Here is a 17,408-nt window from a genome sequence, read left to right on the forward strand (position 1 = left end):
TCAGTATATAATTATTATTCCCAGTTTAGATGCAAAATGCGTTCTCAGGGGAATGTGAAAGAAGTAGAAATCAGGTAGAGTAATTTGGTGTTCAACTGCAGTGATTTTCAATGAACTGCATATTTGTCCTGTTTTCATCTGTATGATTAGTTTTCCCTTCCTTTTAACTGTTAGCCTCAGAGATTTATGGCTTTTAAAGGGGGTCCCCTGCTTTGGCTATTTGAGAAAATAATTCATTTTCCTCCCTTCAGGAAAAAAAGAAAATTAAGAGTTTATGGTCCTAGGAGTCAGCCTCGAAGGCTGTAAGCTCCATCCTTGCACCCTCCCTCCTGCTCTCCACCATTGCACAGGCTCACATTTTGCAAAACTTGGGGACAAAGAAGAGGTCAAGAATGAATAAGGAAATGGATGCCCACCTTACAAACTTGAGGTGAACAGATAGGATAGAGAGTTCAGTTCTAAAAGGGCAAAGCACAGTGCTGGTACATGCAGAGAGAAAATCCTACCATTCATGCGTAGAATATGGAAAGAGGAAGCGAATGTGTGGAGAAAACATCCCAGGGTCTTAGTGAATAATAACATGAAACTGTTAGGTTGAACCAGACCAGGCATAAGTCATCCAAAATAGTGGGTTGTTCCAGAAGTAATTACCAGATTTTACTCAGGATAAACTCTTATTCTTAATACACTGTAACAATGTGGTCTAAAAATAAGTATGTGATTGTACGGACAAGTCACAATTTGTAACATTATTAGGGAATTGAGAGAAGATGGGAAGAGAGAGTTAAAAGAAATGGGTTCATTGCCTGGAGAAGATGAAGGGCAGTTAGAACAGCATTCCAAACACAATAACTTTTCTGGGAGGAGTGGCCAGTTGTGTTTTGCTCTTGAACAAGAGACTGTTAGAAGTCTGAATTATAATACTAGGAGCTTTAGTCAGGAAATGATTCCAAGAAGGCTGTCAGAATAGTGCCAGGTTGAAAGAGGAAGCTAGAAAATTCGTCCTTTTCTACAGGACTCTTAAAATACCAAATTCTCCACTGGTCTGAGTATATGTGTGCATGAGGAATGGGGAAAGTTCTATGAACTGGCACAGTCAGCCTATGGAAGGACTTAAGAAAGGGGTCATTGGAAGTGAGGCATGGAGGTGATTATGAACATGATACGTACAAGGGAAGAGATGAGATTTCTTTTTTTTTTTAAGATTTATTTATTTGACAGAGATCACAAGTAGGCAGAGAGGCAGGTGGGGTTGGGGGAGCAGGCTCCCTGCTGAGCAGAGAGCCCAATGCAGGGCTCAATGCAGGCCTCGGTCCCAGGACCCTGGGATCATGACCTGAGCTGAAGGCAGAGGCTCAGCCCACTGAGCCACCCAGGTACCCGAGATGAGATTTTTTTTTACAAGGATTTGACTCTTCCATTCTTCCTACCTTTCTCCCTCCTCTCCTTTGTAATAGTGACGAGCACTTGGTTTGAAAGTGTAATGGAGACAGGATCAGAGGGACTCTTTGGAAACCACAGTCAGACTCATGAACAGATAGAGTTAACTTTTGTTAGTGAGGAGAGGAGAAAGGGCCAGACATCCAGTGAGAAGCAGGTTAAGAGACCAGGCCACCCCAGGAATGCCTGGGTGGCTAAGTTAGTTAAACATCCAACTCTTGGTTTCAGCTCAGGTCATGATATCAGGGGTTGTGGGGTTGAGTCTTGTGTTGGGATCCATGCTCAGTGGAGAGTCTGCTAGAGGATTTCTCTCCCTCTACTCCTCCCCTAACTCACATGGTAGGTGGGGGGCAGACATGCTCTCTCTCTTAAAAAAAGAGAGAAAGAGAGATAGAGAGAGAGAGCAGATGGCCCTGGAGAGACAGAGAGAAAAGCAAAACATAGTTCACAGGTCCCTGACAACATGCCACATCCCTATTCATGTATGAGATCATACATGCCATCTCCAGTCCTGACAAGCCCCAAGCTTTTCCTGTCCTACAGTAATCCTCTTGATTTTGTTTTATAGGAGTTTTTCTAAAAAGTAAGTTTGTGGTGGTTTCTGTTTCTTGACCTCTAAACTATCCGGACTCAATGATTTCCTGCCCCTCAACACCCCTGCCTGCCACTTTCTTCTCTTTCTCCATTCCTATTTTGGAGTCTTGCCATTCCTTTTCTCTTGAGGTCCTAGGTGCTGCTGCTTTTCTCAAATACACTTTTCTTTCTCTGGTCCCATTCCTTTACCTCTGTTCTTTGCCTCTCCCTGCTCTCTCTCCTTGAACTAGCAAAACTTCTCCAGAGCTATCTCTTCCCTCACCCACTTCATATAACAGTTCATTTTCCAGGATTATTACATTTCAAATTCAGCCCTGCTGTTGGGGAATGGAAGATCTCAGGTACCTCCCACTCTGCAGCCAAACTACAGGACACGATCCTGTGTTCTCCAAATTCTGAACTCATTCACCCATCTTCTTCATTATACAGAAAAATCTGGTTATCCAGAGTCCATAATTCATAATTTCATACACTCACACACATACCATTTCTCCACCCCTGTATTTCACTTTGAAAAGAAAGGGGTAAATCCTGGAGGAGGGGGATGAGGGAGAACTTAGGAAATCATACTCAATTTAAAAAACTCAAGTAGTATAGAAGACCTTTGACTAGACATTCATTTATTTGAAAAAAAAAAAAAAAGACCTGGGAATTTTAATTGAGCACATGATATGGACTATGAGGGAGGTAAATCAGTTTTAAACTACTTAAAGGGGAAAACACACATGTGGTGTGAAGAATATAGGTCCGTCTATGGTCAGAACTGGTGAATGTGTTCAGTAAAGCAAAGCTTCAGCAGAGGTGAAGCAGCCCTTAGCATTGGCAGGATATGAAGATTGGGGTCTTGGTATAATTTATTTAATGAGGCGTAAGATGGGTTGAGAGCTGGTCTCAAGTGTTGCAAGTGCTTTTGTATGGAGGAAGGGGCTGGACTGGCTCTTTGATGACCCAGAGAACTAATAGGTAGACCATGCAAGAAAGTAGATCTGAGCTCATAGGAATGAGGAAGTTGTGCTCATTAGAGCTGCTTTTTTCCCAGAAAGAATCTTCCCAGGAAGAGTCTGGTGCAGACTGAAAAATCCTAAGAATCCTGCCCTGGCAAGACATTAGACATTGGGATTTTGCTGCTCTTTCTTTTATGCTCCAAAATTAACTCATGGTTACAGCAACAAGTGAAATAATACTAAACTGTGGACCCACATCTCAGTGCAATTCCTGTTACTAGTTTGGTGTCTGTCTTTTCATACCTTTCTCTTTGCTTACACAAGCACATATTAACATCAGTAGATGGATAGGATTGGGTTCTGTTTTTACAAAGTTGAGACCTATACACATTACTCCGCTAAGTAATAGTAGCATCTCTTCAGGTCAAACTTTCCTTGAAATAATGGCAGATATTTTCAAGTATGGGTGTACTTTAAGTTGTTAAATCATCCTCTTATTGATAGACATTTGGGTTGTTTGTAGATTTTGCCACAGTGCAGTTATAACTAACAGTGCTGCAGTAAGTGTGCACAAACATGTATTATCCCAAGCTACTGTTCGGTTTTTGTAGAATAATATCCATTAAAGTAGGATTTGTTTACACATGAAAAGATGTGTACATTATTTTGTTTTAATACCTACTTCCAGGTCACCTTCTGGAATTTTCTTGCCGTTCATAATCCAACCAGCAAGTGCCCAATTGCGCCTGTCGTTTCCAGGATAGGGTATTATTAGTCATTGTAATTTTTACCCATCCAAGTAGGGCTACTACAGATGAGGGAATATAGTGTAATTGTTAAGGGTAAGGATGCTCTTGCTAGAATACAGAAGTACCTGTCTCAGCTCTAGCACATGCTACCTGTGTGACTTTAAGCAAGACACATAACTGCTTCGTGTCTGTTATCCTCCTTTGTAAATAGATATGAATACCTACCTCATAAAATTGTTACGTGTTTTGATGAATTAATAGTGATAAACACTTAGAACAGTGAGTGGCATATAGTAAAATTTTTGTAAGTAAAAATTAAAGATTAATAAGATTAATCTTCTATAAGATTAAAGATTCATAGACTTAATTTGCATCTCCTTGATGACTAGTAAGGTTGGCATATTTCTATGTATTTCCTGGTCATTTGGCTTTCACTTTCTCTCAATTTTCTGTTCATATCCTGTGCCCATATTTTTAATGAGTTGTCTTTTCACCAGTTTTTAGGAACTTTCTATATATTTTGAATGGTCATTTTTGTCTTCCATAAATGATTTCCTTCTTAATTGTTTATGTAAAACATCAGAGTGTCTCTTTAAAGTTAACATAAAAACCTCAGTCAGTACAGAACTATAAAAATAATTTAAAACTCGGGGCACCTTGGTGGGTCAGTTGGTTAAGCGTCTGCCTTCAGCTCAGATCATGATCCCAGGGTCCTGGGATTGAGTCCCACATCAGGCCCCCTGCTCAGTGCTTCTCCCTCACCCTCCCCCTGCTCTCTCTCAAATAAATAAAATCTTTAATAATAATAATTTTAAACTCATATAATCTCATACCACTAAAGGTAACCATTGTTACAAGTTTGTTGTATGGAAACCCTTCCATCTAACCCCTCAGATTCATTGGCTGCTCTCAGCCTTGGCTCTACATATTAGTCAGTTAGGGGGCTTTTGAAGTATCATTACTTGGGTTCCACCTCACAGGCATTCTGACTTAACTGACCAGTGGTCAGGCCCAGGCATCTGTTTTTAATAAGAAGTCTCATTCGATTCTGATATGCAGCCAGGAATGGGAACCAGGGGATGCAGTTCTAAAAGGAGATTCATAAGTTAATGGTTCCTAAATCATGGCGTCATTAGTAATCACTACCGCCATCTGTTGGCGGGAGGCAGAACTGACACCATTTAGCTATTTGTGTTTTTTGTTTTGTTTTGTTTTGTTTTGTTTTTTAAGATTTTATTTATTTATTTGACAGAGAGATCACAAGTAGACAGAGAGGCAGGCGGAGAGAGAGGAGGGAGCAGGCTCCCTGCTGAGCAGAGAGCCTGACTCGAGACTCGATCCCAGGGCCCTGAGATCATGACCCCAGCCGAAGGCAGCGGCTTAACCCACTGAGCCACCCAGGCGCCCCCATTTAGCTATTTGTATAGCTTTGTGCGTATCTCTTGAAAGGTCATGTTTCAAAGTTCTTCATACACCTCCATGTCTTTTCAGTGTCATGACTTCTCAGATGTGACTTCCAACTCTACGATTCTTGAAGTAAATATCAGATTTGTATTTATCTTCTTGGTTCTATATATTCTGCAGTAACAAATGACAGAAAGTGGTCTGATGCTCCTGAGGTGGTGTCTGTCTTTGGTCATCAAAGATTCAGTGATATTTATGCTAATCACTGATAGAAGAAAGTGTGTGGATAGATTTTAGAAATACTCCTATCAATAGCGGTTGAAAACTAAGACAAAAACAGTTTTGTGATTAACCGAACTAATCAGAAATTATACCCTCTTCCCATCCCATCTCCTTCCCCACCTATAAGTGTTAATTGAAATTTTCCCCTACTGGGATATTTTAAGATGTCTCCTTTTTTTCCTGCAGAATTACACAATGTGAAACATCAAGGGAAATAACAAGAAAGGCAGTGAACAGGGAAACATGCTTTGAGAAATAGCAATGTTGGCAGAAAATGGAAGTGTCTGCAAGAAAAAAAAAATAAGATAAAACTGGCAGAATTACAGGCTGCTGCATGGACTGGTAATTAGATAGCGAGTTTATCTTCTGAGGGAAAGATATTTTTCCTGTCTTTTCCATAGAGAGGGCAAAAGAAGTCAAAGACACTAAAAGCATGAAATTGTTGGTCTGCCATAAAAACTATCTTTGATGCATTGGGTTTAAAAATATATATATTAATTCCTCGGGCAGTTTTTATGGGTTGTATGTCATTCTTATAGCTGGTAACAGAGGATAAGTCTTCCAAGTACATAAAAGAGAGAGTGTGTGTGTGTGTATTATATGCATGTGTATATGTATATGATTATTTATGTCTATACGAGTGTGTGTACATATATCTATACTTCTTAATTACAAACATCTCTGTGAATAGAAACTCTTTGCTACCTATTGTACAAGTTAATACTGGGTTTCTTTTTTCTATCCTAGATTTAGACATTGTGTCTGATGGGTTTCTTTAGGAGCTGGGTTTTTCAACCTCACAATGGTTGATTTGGGGACCAGATAGTGATTTGTGGCTGGGGGCTCTCCTGTACCTCACAGAACATTTAGCCTTGTCCTAGGCCTCCGCCCACTCGATGCCAGGAGCATACACCCAGCCGTGACAACCAAAACTATCTCCACTCTTGTCCAACAGTAAAATTGGCCACTGATTAGAGGATGCTAGAGTCGTGCTCTGGGGAGGTGAGATTTTACTACCCTGAAAAAAATTTACCGAGTTCACCAATCTAAATTAGAGCCCCTATTTTTTTTAATGAAACATTATTTTGTTTCCTCTCTTGAAACCCCGTACGTCTCCTATCACGGCAGTGACAGTTGACAGGATTATCTACCTTGAGACCTTAATGTCTTTCTTCTCTATTCTACTTTAAGTGCCGCAAATAATCTGTTTTGTTCACTCTCTACACGTACCACCGAGAGCAGTGATTGGCACTTCATAAATGTTTGTCAAATGAAAGAATATAATTCTCAGATATTTAAGAAACGGAAGCACAAAAGCCTGACTTGGTCCAAAGGGGTTTTTCCTCTAAGGCTTATTTCAATCTACATGACAAAGCCAGTAAAAGAAATCAGGGACATATTGAGGCTGTTGAAGGGTGTGATCAGGGAAATCTAAAAATTATATTATTTGGATAGGATTCCCCGGGGGGTTTGGCGGGCTGGTCTTGAGTGGCAGTTTCATTCTGGAAACAGCTCTGGTCTGTCGCCGTAAACCGGAGCCAACCTATCACTCTTGCTTTCTGAACTCCATCCACCACTGGTCCATGGAGGAAACAAGTTTTTTGACCAGGGCGAAGCTTAATGCTTCATTAATTCTCAGAAAGAACATGCCCCAGGACCAGGAAAGATGTGCCTGTGGAAAATAAACCTCGATGTAGACAGCACAAGAGAACTTCACGTGCTGCTTTTCATGTTTTTAAAAAAATGGAATTAAGATGCATATTTTTTAAAATGAAAAATGACTGGCATTCTTCCCACTGAAAATGGGAAGTAATTGAATTTGTTAGTGGTTTATTTTATTTGACAGTCTTTGTACATACTCGATTTGGTTTGTTACACTGAATTACCCTTTAATAATGGTTACACAGAATGCCAGACTCTGCCCCCCAGGTTGGTTTGATAATTGGATGAACGACCATATTGTTCCAGGGTTTTCATGACAATGTGGACAGAAGCTATTTGGGAAAACTCCTAACCAGAAAAGCCTTCAGCTGTTTATTTTTTTTTTCCAATGAAGTTAATTGCTACCCAGTGAACAATCATCCCACTAGCCACTTTTCCTCGGCAATGCCGAGTTCTGTAATCACAACTGAATTCCCTAGGTGGATAGAAGGGATGCCTAAGCCCCAGAGCCAAAAGAAAAAGTCCTGAAGTCTTCCTTTAGCAGTCTCTTGAAATGGACCGTATTTCTACAATCGGCAGTTAATGGTAAGAATTCAAATAATAGCATTCATAGTGGCTGAAGCGAGACTGCCAAGTTCAAGAGCAGCTTCACAGCTTGAATGAGCGTTATGACCTCCTGTGCTTCTGCATCCACATCTGGAAGGTGGGAATAATATCAGCACCTTCCTCTTAGGGTCATCGTGAAGGTTCAGTAACAGGGTGTACATTAAGTGCCCAACACTGTCCTGCCCAAAGTAGATTTTCCTTAAATGTTTCTTCCTTACTAGATAGTACGCCTCAGGCCCTGTGCTGAGTTTTCTCAAAAAAGCTACTGAGAGTTGCCATGTGTAACATCATGCAAGGGACCATTCACGTAGCAAAAGGTGAAGAAATTCCCCAAGGCCATGTGGCTGATAAGTGGCTCACCCAGGATTCAAGGCCAGGTCTACTTCCGAAATTCTCTTACACCATACAACTGTAGATTTGATGTTCGTGCACCCCCTAGAAGATGTCTGAAAACTTCTGTGCCTTTCTGAACATTTATATGTAGACGACTAAGCATTTTCCATCGTAATGGTAAATAATTACAGAAGATGAGTTCAGGAGTATTTTGAATGTAGGCAGTTTAAAATAAAACCATTATATTACCTTTTTAATGCATCTACTGGAATTTAAATACCACCTTAACTGGATACTCACCAATGTCCATTGAAAGAATATGGGAACAAGTTCTTTAAAAGTCAGAACTTTATATTGCTTTTCTTCTTGAAACATATTTTCGCTTCCCCCAAATAAATGCTAAAAGCCTTTTTTGATCGTTTCTGCAACAAAAATAGGTACCCCCCCCAGAATATATGAAATTCTCTTGCGGATGTAATTATTTCTAAAATTATTAACAGAATACAGCTGACCTGAGCAACATAAACACATCATTCTGACAAATAATAATTAAACATAAGAAATAAAACCTTATTAGAAATTCATACTATATTGAGCTGGAGCTGGTGACATTTGTGGAGCATAGATTAAAGGCACCATCCACTTATCTCTCCCAGAAGTGTTTATACCTTGGCTAGTGCACCACAGTAGGATTGGAGATGGGTGAATGCATGTCTTCTCTGTTTTTCTTTTGCAAAGAGAAAGAGATAGGCTGTGGGTATCTCCTGAGATGATTTGCTTTCAGCAAGGAAAATATGTGGAAGTTAGATAAGGGGAAATGGTTGCCTTTTTATTTTTTTTTTAGAGTGGGGGAGGGGAATAGGATAAGGGTGAGAGAGAATCCCAAGTAGGCTCCACACCCAGTGTGAGCATAGACTCGAAACCCTCAGATCAGATTTTGACCTGAGCCAAAAATCAAGAGACAGTCACTTAACTGACTGAGCCACCCAGTCGCCCCAAAATGGTCACCTTGAAAACTGTTCCATATAGTTGTTGGGAAGCCATCACATACTCCTGTTTAAAGATGGCTGCTCTGCCACAAAGCTATATTGTTTGGAAACAAGGATAGTTACAGGAGGACCCAGTGGCTCTCCCATTTTCAGGTTGACCTACTTGGTCTTCCTTGACACTGAAGAAGTCTGGCTTTATCCTAAACTCACAGTAATTATCATTGGAGAGCGTGAAGGATTTCCTTGAAGAAAGCCCAGAGAGACACTTGGTGGCAAACTTGAAGTGAGGCTTGCATCCATGACTTCCTAGGTTCTCCACCTGCCTAACCATTTATTGCTTCTGGATGGAAGAGTAAAATCACCCCAGATTCTCCGCCCAGCCTTACACCTGTGGTCCCGAGCACCAGGGTCACGGTTTCCTTGCACCAAGGAGGAGATAGACAGCTCTCCTCTCTTTCTTTTCCATGTTGAACAGCCATGGTTTCAGCTTCCCCAAAGGACTTGTTAGGAGCAATGAGAAAGGGTAGGCGGTTGTGTTTTATCTGCCTCCAGAAAGAATCTTAAGGACCCTCTGTGTGCTAACTGCCTGGCATGTAATAATGTTTATTGAAGGTTCTATCTGGGCCCAGTGTGTGGTCACGACATTGCTCTGTGTCCTCCCTAAGTGAGGACATGGAGCACGTAATCCATGACTGTCCTTTGGCCTATCAGTCCCCATATGAAATGTTGGTATCTCAGTATCTCCACTATTGGGAGAGTGGTGGGGAGCATGTGTTGAACAACGAGAAGGAGATATGGAACAAGAATGGAGGTAAACTGATAGCAGTTTTCTCAAAAGTCCCCATAATGTCGATTATGTCATGCGTACTTAACAACCAAGGGTGTTCAAATACGTGCCTGCTGGACTCCAACATATTTGACCTGAGCTTACCGATCAGCTGAAATCCATTCACATCCTTCCACACCTGACCCCCCCTCTCTCTCTTCCTTCCCCACGACTCCATCTTCTTTCTGTTCTGTAGCTCCTCTCGGGCCATCTCTGCTCTCTGAGCCTTGCCTCGAGTCTGTCAGCTTGCTGGGACACTGGAGGTTGCCATGGTAAACACAGCTGTTGTTTTTTCTCTGTAAAGAGTCGGTGCTCAAAGGCATGGGGGTCCTCACCTCTAGCCTCTTCCTGCTGTGCGTTTTCACAGATGTCGTTTCAAGTGGGGGCCGCAGGGGCTGCAGGATTCTGCACAGCTTCCCCTGTGTGTCTCTGAAGGGGGGCTTCATGACCCGCCGACGCCCGCCTTGGTGTCATGGAAGATTGTGAAGAATCGCCCGCCTGGTCGCCAAATAAGCCCAATGACAGCAACATTCATTTTGTTAGTAAATGGGTTCTGGGGACTGAAAGATGATCTTGTATGTTCCAAGAGGAGGGACAGGAAAGATAATGAGAAAGGAGCCGAGGCGGGAAGACTAAAGGCCAGGTGGGGAGAGATGGAAGGAGTGGTGAGAGAGGGAGAGCAAGCAAGGAGTTTCTGAGCAGGAAGGCGAGTGTGTTGGACGGCTCCCCAAGTCTCCTTCAGCCTCCCGGTCACGTCTGTGATGCAGCACAGACTACTGACCCCACGTCTGCTGCCATTGCTCCCTTACAGACTCCTCTCCAGCCACAAAGATCCCTTGCTGTTCCTCCTGTACTGTAACCTCAAGTGCCAATGACACACTTCCCCCCGCCCCTTCCCTCATGGCCTCCAACTTTCACACCTGCTCTTCCCTCCACTGGGAATGCTGTTCCCCAGACAGCCGTCAGCTCCCTCCCGCACTGCATTCTGGTCTTCCCTCAAAAGCCATTCCCCATCCACACCCACCCACTTCCCCAGTTCAGGCACTCTTCATGTCTCATACAGAGGGGGTACTTGAGCCCATCGTTAAGTCACAGCCACCCTCCCCCAGAAACACGTGGAGTCACACACTGGTACACACGTTCTTCGTTTTCTGTTTTCTCCTATCTGAGCTTCTGCATGGGCTGGTCCCTCTGAGTACAGCATACCCCCTCCCTTCTCCACCCCTCATTCTGCCTGATGGAGTCCTGCGAGCCCTTTGCACCCTGCCCGGTTCCATAACCCTCTCCCTCTGAGGTCTCCCTTGACCTCCCCAGGTGGACACAGAGCCCATTTGGCCAACACGGCCTGGGTGGTGCCTAGCGGCCTCCATCACAGCACAGATCTCCTGCCCTGAAATGTCTCTTTACTTGTCTCAGTCCCACACACACCCCACTGTGCTCTTCCGGGGCCCAGAATCAAGGTTGACCGATGGCTTAGACTCCAGAGTCAAGCGTGCCAGCCATGCCTACCAGCTGTGTGACTTGCCACAAATTCCTTAACCTTTCTGGCCTCAGTTGCCTCATCTGTACAACAGGGATCGTATACCTACCAAGCTAAATCATAGAATACTCATGAGAATTCAGTGATGAGTTGCTGAAATGTTTAAAACCTGCTAAGCAGTCAACTGGGTGAGAAGATAGTGAGGACACGTGAAATCTGAGGTGGGGGGCATGGAAGGCCTCTCTCAGGGGGTGATACTGAACGAAGACATCAGCAATGAGGAGGAGGCAGCCATGTGGTTCTCTGGGCTCTTTGCACCTCCTTAATATTACAGATGAGAGCTCTGTCAGCTTTCAGCAGGTCGCACTCTGACTCTCATCTCTTGGGACGTGGCACCCTCTCCAGCTAATCTTCTAATACAATGCTGGCTGTCTTGCCAACCGGGCTGACGTGCTCCTCCTTCAGAATGAGGCTCAGGGCAATGAGGGGAAACAGAGTGCAAGTGCAGGAGGAGTAGGAGGCACCTGAGGGAGGGGCGTGAAGGGCATCCCACGGCCCTCTGGGGCCTGGGGATGCTCTTCTCATTTCAAGCACGGGGCAGCCTGGTCTCAGCTGATTTGAGCCTCACCCACCACGTCCAGCATGGCTCGGAAGAGAGACTTTGACCTACAAGCTAAAGGTCTTGGCTTGATCTTGTGTTTGTCCAGTTTTTGTCCTGACACTTGGCAGAAAGGGGGCTCTGGTCCTATGAAAATGGTTCGGGCACGTGGTTTGGGGGAGAAGAAGCTCTGGGATGGGAGGGAGAAACCCAGACTGTGCTGGCAGCCCCTCTCTGGGTGACTGGACAAGGCACTTCACCTCGGCGGGTCCTGATTCTCTCATCTGCACGTGGTAGGTACTGCCTGGGCCAGTTGTTTTCACACTTGCCTTATTCACAGAAATACTTATTTAAGGAAGATATGATTAGGAATCCCAACGGACTGTCAAGAGTGACGAAGGAGGTAAAACCTAGACAGCCAAGGCTCTCATTAAATTCCCATCCCCCTCATGCGTGCACACACACACGCGGCCACACACATGCGTGCACACACGTGAGTACACACACACAGGATGGTCCTTGGGAAAGGCTCTAAGCACCCTTCCAAGATTCATTGTTCCGTGAGTCACTGTCACCTCGCCATAGCACAGAGTCCTTCCAGAGTATTAGGCTGAACCATACGCAGTTACAGAGATTTGATGATTTTTGACCTGCAAAAATGACAATTTCTTATTTCCCTCTAGTAGGTCCGTCTGCAGTAGCGTGCTCAGTCGGGAACCACACTGCCTCAGTCCAGCCTCTCGGCTTACTGTCCATGTGACATTGGATGGGGTACTTTAGCTCCCTGAACCTTCCCTAGGAAATAGGTGAACAGAAGAATCTTCCTCGGGGCCTCTGCCCCGAGAAGACAGAGGGCTGAATGAAGCAGAGCCCTGGACTCGGGGCGGGGGCAGGGGTGGGGGTGCTCTAACACAGCGACTGGCACAGGACATGGAAGCCCTCCATGAATGTCGTACAGAGAAGGCCCTGATGACAGCCGGTGGGTCCGACTCAGAGCACAGTGCCCGGCTCTTCTTCCTGTCTGGCCCAGAAGGCACTAGGTAGCCAGAGCAGTTGGCAAGCACAGTCCCAATGGGGCTTCTTGATGGGCTTGCCATCCAGCTTGAACCAGACCTCTTCCTTCCTGTGAGGGGCATCATCAGGCAGTGGCCAGGCCTCGCCCCGGGCATGGGAATGGTGCCCGACTAGCGTGAATGATATTCTTCCCTCTGCCTTATCTGGGGGAAGCATCAGAGGCTCCCTCCCCAGACACCTCCACAGAGCCTTCCCCATTAAGTGGTACATCATGGAATATGTCAGCCTGAATTAGCAGGCAGCCCCGTCACGTTAAGCTGACGCTCTGGGCTGGCAGTTCCCACTTTGTAATGCCTCTTGATCCCGGCTGTCATGCTCCCTCCCTGTCACCACAGCCACGGGAAGCCTCTGCAGACAATGCGCTGTAATGAAGGAGGCTCAGCGAGGACAGGAGGAGGGGCCACGGGAAGTCCTTGCAGACTCCATTTCTTCTGTGGCCCTGGGGAGCCCGCTTTGAGCTCTGCTACATCTGGGGGCGGGGGCGGTGGGCAGAGGAAGCACAGGTAGCCCTCCAAAGCACCAGGTGGGGAGCTCCTTTATGACACACTACAAAAGCGTGGCGTGTGTTTTTGAAAGCACACAGAGTCGTCCCCCCCATTCAAATACCAGGAACATCTACAACATCATATTGAGGTTGCTAGAGGCAGCTTAACTGTAAACCTCATGGACTACCACTACAGTTACTACTATCAGTAACGCTGTCGGTTCCACAAATACTAGTGATGGCTATTCATGTCACATCTGGACCATTCATCACTTCCTGTCACATATGATACATGAGTGTGGTGGGAGACGGTGGAAGGAACACCAGCTCTGCAGTCAAGTAGGCTCTCGTATTAAATTCTGACAATGCCTCAGAGCCCCCACAGCTTCCTCTAGCTGGGCAGCCCTGGGCCAGTGACTTCAACTCTCTGAACCTGAGCTTTCTCCTTGTAATAGTACTCCCACTAGTACCTATTTCACAGAGCTGGTGAAAGAATTCCCAGGAACGATGTATGAAGAATGATTGACACAGAGGAATAAATATAACTATTTGCAGGGAGAGTTCCCAAGAGCAGAGACACTTTTTTTAATCCATTACGAAGTCTTGACTTGGATGCACCCTTCACTGGTGTTGATAGTGTATCATCTTCCTTTCCAACTTTTTACTTCGTTTGTCCTCTAACTTGTACTCTACCGTACATCAGGAATGATCGCATCAAAAGTTTGATCATACCACAGTCATTGAAAGTCTTTTCATTTCTGCCCATTTCTCTAAAGATAATAGCAAAAATCTTTTGGAGGTGGGGGTCTTGCCTGTGACCTGCCCTGTTACTTCATCTCTTACCAAGGTTCCCATCACTCCCTCTGTCTCACCCATATTGACCTATCAGCCCTTCATTCCTGTCCTACCCCCACCACAGGACCTTTGCATGGGCTGTTTTCTCCAGCTGGAACATTCTTCTCTCCCCTCCTGGGCTAGTAAACATCTTCTCATCCCTCACTGTTATCCATCCCAAACTTCCTTAGCATCAGCTCTCCAGAACTCTCTGACCATTTTAAATCCCCCCTTGCGTGATATCCTCTCCTTTGAGACACTTACTGCATTTTATTGTGACATGACTTTGTATTTACCTCCTCCACCTAGACCAGCTGGATGAAGGCAGGAAGTGTCTGGTTTTGCTCACCAGTTGGATCCTCCCGGCGCTTGCAGTCAAATGCTCTACCACTGCCCCCAGGACCTTGTATATAGCCTAATAAATGTCTCTCAAGGGCGAGAAGGAGGGAGAACAAGAGGATATATTATCTCCACAGATCCCAACTACCCTTCCTGATAACTAGGGGTATTACTGTTAATCACCCATGGTCACACAGCCTTTAGGCATGTCATGAATCTGTGATGAGAATCCAGGTCTTATAGTTCTTGCCATCCCTGAGCGTATGCTCTAAAACCATCATCCATAATTGTGGGGAGGGCTCACAAAGCTTGCCCTCCCCTCCCTTTCCTGGTGTTCGGAGGATTCCTAGTTCTTCCTACATCCACGCCGCCTGTCTAGCACCACAGCAATAGAGTACTCTTATTTTATTTTTATAAAATAAAAAGATTTTATTTATTTATTTCACAGAGATCACATTATTTATTTATTTCACCACCAGAGATCACAAGTAGGCAGAGAGGCAGGCAGAGAGAGGGGGAAGCAGGCTCCCTGCTGAGCAAAGAGTCCATGATCCCTGGACCCTGGGATCATGACCTGAGCTGAAGGCAGAGGCTTTAACTAGGCTTTAACCTACTCTGATTCTTCTGAATTATTTATCTGATTTAAAAACTCTCAAAGGTTCGAAGGAGCTAATCTCCTCCAAGACTGAACTGGGAGAATTCTGTTTTATAAAATGTTACATTGTTGAGATGAGTATACTTCACAAAATGTAACCTTTGTTTCTGCCCTCTTCCCCTCACCCCCTGGGCTGAAACAAATCCAGAACTGAAGTCTTAATTGAGCACCTTCAAACGAATCAGTCAGCAAGTCCACTCAGTTGCAAGAGATGACTTCCTTGAAATCGTTTTGGTCCTTTTACTTTCTTGTTTCTGGTAAAGGATCACATCTGTGTTTTGTGTTTGTTTTGTATTGTTTTTAGTCTGTCTCCTGTCAGGCACTGGTAGGTTCTCTCTCACTTTCTCAGGAGCCAGTTCACCTGGGTGTAGTCAGAAGTGCCCTTGAATTCAAAGAGTGAGTCAAAAGAGCATTGCATCTTTGTTCATATTTGCCAGGAAGAGCTTCATGTGTTGGAATCGATGTAACCGCCTGATTCTTTGGCCTATGGGGAAGAAGACATTTGCTCAAATATTCTTATTCACTCATTCGACAAATAATCACTGAGTACACTGTATATATCAGTAAGATGACCATATACTTTATTGTCCAAACTAAGACAGTTTTGATGTGGAAGTGGATATTATGTGGTTGGTACATGAAGACAACAGGTATAAACCAAGATTTTCCCAGGTAAAACAGGATGTCAATGAGTGCTCTATATGCTAATTTGGCTGAATTTGGGCTCTTAGAATCTTAGGTGGTGATATATTATCCCAAAATGCCCTTAAAGATTGGAGAAAAGGCCAGGATGGGATCTAGACTTCCTAAGCTCTGTGGTATAAATGTAGATCAAAGTTGAACTAGATATTTCTGAAACTTGCCCACAACTTCCTTCTTATTTATTTTTTTTATAATTTTTTTTCAGTGTTCCAAGATTCATTGTTTATGCACCACACCCAGTGCTCCATGTAATACATGCCCTCCTTAATACCCACCACCAGGCTCACCCATCCCCCCCATCCTCCTCCCCTCCAAAACCCTCAATCTGTTTCTCAGAGTCCACAGTCTCTCATGGCTCATCTCCCCCTCTGATTTCCCATAACTCACTTCTCCTCTCCTTCACTTACTCCACAAGTAAGTGAAGCCATATGATAATTGTCAACTTCCTTTTTAAACTACACTTCTTTTTTTTAAAAAAAGATTTTATTTATTGATTTGACAGAGAGAGACACAACAAGAGAGGGAACAGAAGCAGGGGGTGTGGGAGAGGAAAGAAACAGGCTTCCCGCTGAACAGGGAGCCCGATGTGGGCTCGATCCCAGGACCCTGGGATCATGACCTGAGCTGAAGGCAGACGCTTAACGACTGAGCCACCCAGGTGCCCCCACTATACCTCTTTTTGAAACAAACAAGCGAGCAGCTTGGAGCAACAGCTCTGGGAGCTAAGGACAGCACTGTAGATTCTCAGTTTAGTGACCCTAGGATGAGGCCCCCTAGAGCAGCCAGGGAAAAAACGCTCAGAGCCTATAAAGGATGAAATTGCCCATGAGGGCTAAGTGATGGTGACATCTTTTGAGAAGGATGTAAAACGGAAAGGAATAGACCAAAAATAAATAAATAAATAAATAAATAAATAAATAAATAAATAAATAAATAAAACTAAAAGCAGCAGAGGAGACAGAAACCTGGGATTTATCAGTCTACTTCTCTAACTTCAAGTTTTTAACTGTGGTCATGATTTTGTGTGTATGGTGAAGGACATAAATGTGCACACGTTTTCCCTGGTGGAGAGCTTTGGTTCTGAAGTGATCTGTTTCTCTTCCATCCCAGGTGCCTGTCCTGAGACCCATGGACCTGATGGTGGAGGCCACCCCGCGAAGAGTATTTGCCAACGCACACACATATCACATCAACTCTATATCAGTCAACAGCGACTATGAGACCTACATGTCAGCTGATGACCTGAGGATTAACCTCTGGAACTTTGAAATAACCAATCAAAGTTTTAGTATCCTTTCCTGGGGGCCAATAACCAGTTGTCTTGAATCCTAAGTATTCAGGTATGTTCAGGCTTGGGGGGAAGTAGAAGAGAAAGAAGCCATCGCTACCACTGCTCCTAGCAGTTGTGGAGGG

General features: G+C 44.3%; 1 protein-coding gene across 10 annotated transcripts in view; it reads left to right on the top strand.

Moving 5' to 3' along the window:
- Positions 1 to 17,408, top strand: part of PPP2R2B (protein phosphatase 2 regulatory subunit Bbeta) — a 455,910-nt gene that overhangs the window by 375,246 nt on the left and 63,256 nt on the right. For all 10 annotated transcript variants that reach the window (XM_032850744.1, XM_032850770.1, XM_032850736.1 and 7 more), the window contains one exon: positions 17,106 to 17,283. In XM_032850744.1, the coding sequence (XP_032706635.1) occupies positions 17,106 to 17,283 (178 nt within the window). The remainder of the gene's footprint in view (positions 1 to 17,105; positions 17,284 to 17,408) is intronic.

The sequence above is a fragment of the Lontra canadensis genome, unplaced genomic scaffold, assembly GCF_010015895.1.
Source record: "Lontra canadensis isolate GAN:19392208 unplaced genomic scaffold, GSC_riverotter_1.0 scaffold4, whole genome shotgun sequence".
NCBI classification, from domain to species: Eukaryota; Metazoa; Chordata; class Mammalia; order Carnivora; family Mustelidae; genus Lontra; species Lontra canadensis.